This window comes from Coenobita brevimanus, chromosome 50, assembly GCF_032717465.1.
Source record: "Coenobita brevimanus isolate Jiangsu-jjx chromosome 50, ASM3271746v2, whole genome shotgun sequence".
Taxonomy (NCBI): domain Eukaryota; kingdom Metazoa; phylum Arthropoda; class Malacostraca; order Decapoda; family Coenobitidae; genus Coenobita; species Coenobita brevimanus.
Window position 1 is genome coordinate 1,357,299 of NC_137003.1, and position 7,913 is coordinate 1,365,211.

The 7,913-nt window shown below is 42.1% G+C and overlaps 1 protein-coding gene across 1 annotated transcript; it reads right to left on the reverse strand.

Annotated features, from left to right (window-relative positions):
- Positions 1–6,328: 6,328 nt before the first annotated feature.
- Positions 6,329–7,576, reverse strand: LOC145399852 (uncharacterized). The gene has a single exon (XM_080272431.1). The coding sequence runs from the start codon at positions 7,574–7,576 to the stop codon at positions 6,329–6,331; it is 1,248 nt and encodes a 415-aa protein (XP_080128557.1).
- Positions 7,577–7,913: the final 337 nt, after the last annotated feature.

Consider the following 7,913-nt stretch of genomic DNA (forward strand, 5'->3'; position numbering starts at 1 on the left):
GAGAGAGGCAGGAAAGGAAGGAGGTCAGGCAGAAAAAGTTAGGTAGTAATAGAGAGGCTTAGGCAGGAATAAATGATCAAGGTTAGAGTGTACATGAAAATTATTATCATGTAAATAACTAAAATAAATGTGACCTTCCTTACCTGACATTTCGTTGTGTGTGTGTGTGTGTGTGTGTGTGTGTGTGTGTGTGTCACGTACATGTACACTTTTAATCATTACATTAGCACTGTAATCTGGGAGTTATGATGATTGCATTTTTCTGTCCAGGTAATCTTCACCTCCACAAAGGTAACCTGGATAAGAAATATTTACTGTTTAATTCCCAGCACAGTATGGATTAGTTTACGGTGTATTTTGCTGTATATTTTGTACTGTATTTTCCTGTTGTATTATGCAGTGTCTTTTGTTGTATTTTTTGTCTATTGCGTATTGTATTCTGTTATTTGCCCTGCACATCTTCAAACGAGTGATTATTTAGAGAGTGAGGAAGGGTAGGATAAGACAGGGTGAGGTGAGTGGGGTAGAGTGAGGAAGCTTTAGGCAGGGTAGAATGAGGCAGTTTAGGATAAGGCCGGGCAGGGTAAGCAGGGTAGGATGAGGTAGGGTTAGGCAGTGTAGGGGCTGGGAGGAGGGAGCACGGTAGAGTAAGGTAGGTTTAGGCAGGATAGGGTAAGGCAGTGTGGAGTGAGTAAGGGTATGGGAGGGCTGGGTGAGACAGGGTGGAGGGTGAGACAGTGTAGAGTGATGCAGGGCAAGGCAGTGTAGGGTGAGACAAGGCAGGGTGAGGCAGGGTACAATGGAAGGTCACTGATTGACATTTATTAGAGGCAAGATCAAGTTTCTCTCCCCTCTTCCCTCCTCCTCCTCCTACTTCTCTGATCTTTTTTCTCTCCTCTTCTCTCTCTATCTTCCTCAGTCCTTTTGTGCTTTCTCCTCCCTCGTCTCTCCTCTTTCCTCCTCTTTCTCTCATTTTCTTTCTTCCCTCTTTACTCGGTCTTTCTCCATTTTTTTCTCTCTTTCATCTCCCCTCTTCACCTTCTTCCTCTTTCCCTCCTTCCTTTCATGTTGTCTTTTTCCCCATTTTCTCCTCTTTTTCTCACATCCTCCTCCTTCTTCTCTTCCCTCATCTTCCATTGCTTCCCGTCCTTTATTTCTGTCATTTTCCTATCTCATTTCTTGTCTTTTTTTCCTCTCGTCTCCTCTGCTTTTCCCTCCTCTCCTCTCCTCTTCTCCAAATTCTCTGCCCGCATTGCTCCGTCGCCTCTCCGTCCTCCCTCTTTCTTCGCTCTCTTCATTCTTCTCTTCCACGTCCTTTTGTTCAGAGACAAAGTATGGCTTTGTATTTCTGGCCGTTTACAAAAATATCTCATTACACACGAAAAACCTCAGTTTAGAGAGAGAGAGAGGGGGGGGGGGAAGGATGATAATGGAGAGTCCTTGTTAACGATTCACACCCACTCTGCATACACCCATTTAGAGAGAGAGAGAATAATACGGAAACAAAATCTCTCTCTCTCTCTCTCTCTCTCTCTCTCTCTCTCAAAACAAACCCAGCCACTCATTCATTTTCTCGTCATTTTTTACCCTCTGTGTTTGTGGTACTTTTAGCTCCCGTAACGTAACACCGTGACGCATTTAAGGCTAGGGTGAGAGAGAGAGAGAGAGAGAGAGAGAGAGAGAACTTTGTTGTTTCCATCTCTCTCTCTCTCTCTCTCTTTCTCTCTCTCTCAGTACCGTATTGTTGGTGGAGTGAATGTTTTTGTGTTGTTTTGTGTTTGGCTTGTAGTTTTATTGTTTTGTATTCGTGTGTGTTTTCTTGGCAGTGTTTTTGTTTGGTTGGGAATAAAGGAGGTTGTGGGAAGGTAAATAACGTGAGGCTTGGGGGAGATGAAGACGGGGAGGAAAGGGCATGGGGAGAAGAGAGAGAGAGAGGGGGGGGGGATGGGCAGAGAATAAGTGGTGAGAAAAGGGGAGAAAATTGAGGAGGGGAGGGAGAATGAGGGGAGACCTTTTCCCCTCCCTCCCTTTCCCTCCAGTCCCTCCCCGGTCACCTCCTTGAGCCTGTGATTGATATGACTGGTGTAGAGGCAGATGTGTGTGTGTGTGTGTGTGTGTGTGTGTGTGTGTGTGTGTGTGTGTGTGTGTGTGTGTGTGTTTTTAGGTAGCCCTGATGCACTCCAACTCACCGCGTTTGCTTTCTTTTCTTTCTTTATCTTTACTTTTTTGTTGGTAGAGAAAAAGGCAGTGTATTTGTCAGCGGGTGGTGTGTGTGTGTGTGTGTGTGTGTGTGTGTGTGTGTGTGTGTGTGTGTGTGTGTGTGTGTGTGAGAGAGAGAGAGAGAGAGAGAGAGAGAGAGAGAGAGAGAGTGGGTGTGGGTGATTCTATAAATAAATGTCAATATATATGTACATTAAAATATAAGGTAAGTACATAATCACGTGTAGGAGTGTATTGATCAGTAATTTTGTGTGGTTTCTCCTCACCTCTACATCACCAAGTATCTTTCCTTAGGTGGATCAAGCCGTGTGGCGGTGGTAATACTGGAAAACGTATAATACACAACTGTTAAATGGACATGTTGCTGATGCCATCACTGTGAGGGAGAAGAGAATGGCAGGGCAGGGAGGAAACGGGAGGAGAGACGAGGAAGTGAGGGAAGAAAGAGTGGAGAGACGATGGGAAGGGAAGAGAGGGAGAGGGAGAAGAGAAGGAAAGGGAGGGGAGACAGGGAGAGAAGAGAGGAAACGTGAAAAGAGACGAGGAATTGAGGGAAGAAAGAGTAGAGAGAGAAAGATTAGAGAGAAGAGAGGAAGGGAGGAGAAGGAGAGTGAGAAGAGAAGGAAAGGGAGGGGAGGTCAGAAGCGTGCTGTATACCCAGCGATATACTGCATTTAACGTGTTCACTAGTATGGCGTATACCCAGCGATATACTGCATTTAACGTGTTCACTAGTATGGCGTATACCCAGCGATATACTGCATTTAACGTGTTCACTAGTATGGCGTATACCCAGCGATATACTGCATTTAACGTGTTCACTTGTATGGCGTGTTTGGTAATTTTGTTGTTGGTAACGTGACAGACTTTCCTTATGTATAAAGGAAATGGATTGGTGGCAGCAGGAGTGACTTTATAACGAGGTCATGTAGGGTAGCAGTTAAAACCTACCATGTTGTCCATTGATATTGTTATTGTGTCTGTTGTTTTAGGTGTCTCTTGTTTTATGTGTCTGTTGTTTTAGGTGTCTGTTGATTTATGTGTCTGTTGTTTTGTGTGTCTGTTGATTTATGTGTCTGTTGTTTTGTGTGTCTGTTGTTTTGTGTGTCTTGTTTTATGTTTCTGTTGTTTTAGGTGTCTGTTTTATGTTTCCAGTGTTTTATGTGTCTGTTGTTTTATGTGTCTGTTGTTTTATGTGTCTGTTGTTTTATGTGTCTTGTTTTATGTGTCTGTTGTTTTATGTGTCTGTTGTTTTATGTGTCTGTTGTTTTAGGTGTCTGTTGTGTAATGTGTTAATTGTTTTATTCTGGATGACGTCACAGACCTTATTCAACTAAGAGATATTGATATCAGTCAAAGAGATAAACATCCTTATCTCGTGGTGGTAATTTTCCCGTTGTATTCTTGCTGCCGTTGGACAATTGTATTCAACAAAGGCCACACTTGTCCAGCTAGGCAGGGCAGCCATAGTTTTGTCTGACAGCTTCACCAGAATGGGTCTGCAATAAGGTGACTAAAATAATGGGGATGTAGTAAAGATAAATCAGTACAGAAGTAATATACGTAGTCTAGTCCGTACATGTGTGCATTATACATGTACGTAAATACAGCATGTACACATAGTCAGCAGGTGGAGCTCCAGCACATCGAACACTGAGTATATTTTCATTTACGGTGGCGGATAATGACAAGGTGTCCAGTGACCATAACTCGTACGCCTGGCACTACCTTACACACACACACACACACACACACACACACACACACACACACACACACACACACACACACACACTAATTATAACTCTTCCATTGCCACACCCACTCATGTCTACCCAGTCCTCCTACTCCCCCTCCAACCCAACATAATCTTGTTTAAGCTGACAATATTACATAATATAACGTAATCTGATCTAATCTAACATAATGAAACCCACGGTAACTTGATCTAACCTAACCTAACTTAACCTAACCTAGCCTAACCTAACCCCTTTCCCTCCCTCCCCCTCCCCATCTCCCTGGCCACAGTGAGAGAAGCAGATGATATAATGCCGATACCAGCGTCAAGGAGACAGAGGGAGAAGGGAAAGGGTGGGAGGAGAGAGGAAATAGAGATGGAACAAGAAGAAGAGAAGATGGAGGAAGTTAGAGAGCAAATGGAGAGGGAAGAAGAGGAGAGAGGAAGAGAGGAAATTGAGATGGAGAGGGAAGAAGGGAGGGACGAGCCAGGAAATAGGTTTGGAGGGGAGAGAGAGGTGGAAAAACAAGAAAAAAGGAGAGAGGAAGATGAAGGAAAATGTGGAAGGAGAGAGAGAGAGAGAGAGAGAGAGAGAGAGAGATCCCTTTACTTTCTCCCTTCCCTACCCACTTCCCTTCCTCCACCATTCCTCCCCTCCCTCCCTACGCCACCAGCCCTAGAAAATAACGAAGTGTGCAGAATTTAATAAACTCTCTCTCTCTCTCTCTCTCTCTCTCCCCTTGCATTATTTCCTCTCTTCATTACCTTTTCTTACTTTTATTTCCCTTTCTTTATCTTAGTCCTACAGTAATATGAGAAGTTTTAGTTCAGAGAGAGAGAGAGACAGAGACAGAGTCAACGTGCTTAATTATTGGCAGGATTATCGAAGGAGGGAGGGAGGATCTGGAAGAAAGGAGGATGGAGGGAGGGAATATGAAGAGGGGAGGAGAGAGAGAGAGAGAGAGAGAGAGAGTACATCCCCAAGCCCCTGAAGATTGATTGGGCTGTTATTACTATTATTTTATTATTATTCATTCATTCATTTCATTCATTCGGCTCCCAGGTAGGCATTTAGCCTGTCAGGTGGATCAGCCGTCTCCAGTTGGTTCTCTCAAAGGCCTCTTGATTTCTCAATGCTTCGATGTTATCCATACCTCGTCTGTCCACAGTTCCTCCACACCATCTCTCCATCTTTTCCGAGGTCTTCCGACTGATCTTCTGCCATCAGGTCTCCAATTCCATCTCTCCTTCACTATTCTTGACTCGTCCATCCTCTCAACATGTCCTAGCCATCTCAGTTGTGAATTTTCGATTACTTTTCTCACCGATGTTACTCCAACCATTTCTCTTATTGTTTCATTCCTGATTCTGTCTCTCCTTGTTTTGTCCACTATTGCTCTCAGTGGTCTCATTTCTGCTGCTTGAACTCTGCTCCAGTCTCGGGTTGTCAGAGTCCAGCTCTCAGATGCGTATGTGAGTATAGGTGTTAAAATAGACTGGAATATAGTTCTCTTTGCCTCCAGTGGTACATATCTGTCTTTGAGTATTGGATATAGAGAGCATACACATCTGCTATATTTAGTTATCCTTTCGGTGATCTCTCTCTTATTCTTATCTCCCTCCTTCGTAAAAATACACCCCGGATATTTTACAAGTTCTACTTCTTTGACCTGATCGCCCCCAACTACTATATCATCCGCGTCATCATTTTGCTTTTTCACAGTGAGTATTTCTGTTTTGTTTATGTTTATTGTTACTCCTGCTTCTTCAAAACATTCCCTCCAGCACTCCAAAGCTCTTGTTAGTTGTGGCCGGCTATTACTCCAACATGCGATGTCGTCTGCGTAGGCCAATATATCCCCTTGCTCTTCATTTCCAAACCTTTCCTTGAATCTTTTAATTATCATGTCCATATAAGCAATAAACAGTAATGGGGATAGTACACTTCCTTGTTTCACCCCAGTTTCCACTTCAAACCAAGTATCTTTTTCATACCCCGTTCGAACCTTACATTGATGAGGGTCATATGTACTCTTAATGGCCCTCTTCAATCTCCCAGTGATTCCATATTCCTCTACAAGACACCTCCAAAGCGTTTTCCTAGGAATTGAGTCAAAAGCCTTTGACAGGTCAATAAAGGCAACATATAGGTCCTTGTTATACTCCCAGCATTTTTCCATCACCATTCTGAGTACAAATACCGGGTCCGACGTGCTTCTGTCCTTCTTGTACCCAAACTGCTCTTCTCCTAGTCTGTCTTCAATTATAGATCTTGCTCTTTTCTCTATAATTCTTTCGTAGAGTTTAGCTATGTGGTTTATAAGCGATATGCCTCTGTAATTATTACACAGTCCCGAATCACCCTTTCCTTTAAATATGGGCACTATGATGGTTTTGCCCCACTGTTTCTTTTAGTCGATTACTTCCATTCTTGATCAATTCAATAGGTATTCCATCGCTGCCTGGTGATTTATCGTTCTTCATCTTTATCAAAGAGTCCTCGAGTTCTCTCATTGTTATTAAGTCATCAATTTCGTCCTGTGCTTCATACTCTGCACCCAATCCATCTCTGTACTCCTCAAGATCTACTGTCTCTCTGTTTAGTAGTCTCTTAAAGTAGTTTTGCCATCGTTCATTGATTTTGTCCTCGTCTGTGATTATATTACCATCGTCATCTTTCAAGTTGTAGATCATTGTTTTGTCTTTACGGTATGATTTTGCCAGTCCAAATATTTTCTTTTTATTTCCTCTGACATCTTCCTCTAAAGCTTCTCCTAAGTCTTTCCAAACATTTCTTTTTGCTTGTCTCTTTATGTTCTCAGCTTCATTTCTTGCCTCTATATACTCAAGTCTTGTCTCTGGGCTTTTATGTTTCAGCCACTTCCTCAATTTCTTCACTTTATTCTTCACTGCCAACTTAACTTCTTCCGTCCACCACGGTGTATGTCGTTTTCTGCTTCCTCCTACCATTTTTACTCCTAACTCTTCTTCTGCAATTCTTCTTATAATGTTTTCTAATTCGACCCAAGTTTGGATCTCGTCATCCCTATTTTCAAGTTGTTTCTCAATTTTGTTCATATAAGTTTCCCTTATCACTTCATTTCTAAGTGGTTCAACATTTATCATCTTTCTCTTCTGTTTTTGTTTCACTTTACTCCTGTTTATAGTTAGGTCCCCGACAAGTAATCTATGGTCAGAATTTAAAGAGTCTCCAGGAAGAACTTTAACATTGCGAAATATCCGTTTATCTGATGTTATAAAGTAGTCTATGATGGATTTTTGGTCAAATTGTCCAGTTACCGTATTCCACCTATATCGTGTGAATTGATGCTCTTCTTTGTGTTCAAAGTAGCCATTCATGATTTTGAGATTATTTCTAACACACAAGTCGATCAGATTTTCGCCTTCAGTATTCCTGGTTTCTTCACCAAATGGACCGATAATATTTTCTATTCCTTCTCTCTCTTTTCCCATTCGGGCGTTGAAATCTCCCATAAGTATTGTTGTATGATTTGGTCTGAGGTCACAGTTATCTTCAAGAAGTTCCATATAATCCCGTTTTTCATCTTCGGAGTGTCCTTGTTGTGGGGCATAGACCTGGTATATGATATGTTTCATATTTTTTATATTCAAGGTACAGTACATTAACCTTTCATTTACAAGTTTGACTTCTTGTACATGTGGTGATAGAGCTGGTCCTACTATCATAGCTACGCCATGATTCCTTCTTCCTTCTTCCACACCACTATACATTAATACAAATCCTCCTCCCAGATCTTTTCCCTTTTCTTTTCCATGATGTCTTGTCTCTGCTAAACCTATCAGGTCTATTTTTCGTTCTTTCATTAGTTCGATTAGTTCTTCTTCTTTGTCTGTGTAAGTACATACATTAAGTGTGGCAATTCTAATTTTTGTTTGAGTATTCCGGTTCATGTCCTTTAAACGTTTCCGAGGT

Bases quoted from the DNA above. Each gene is read 5' to 3' on its own strand.
- LOC145399852 (XM_080272431.1), bottom strand. From the start codon at position 7,576: ATGAAACATATCATATACCAGGTCTATGCCCCACAACAAGGACACTCC.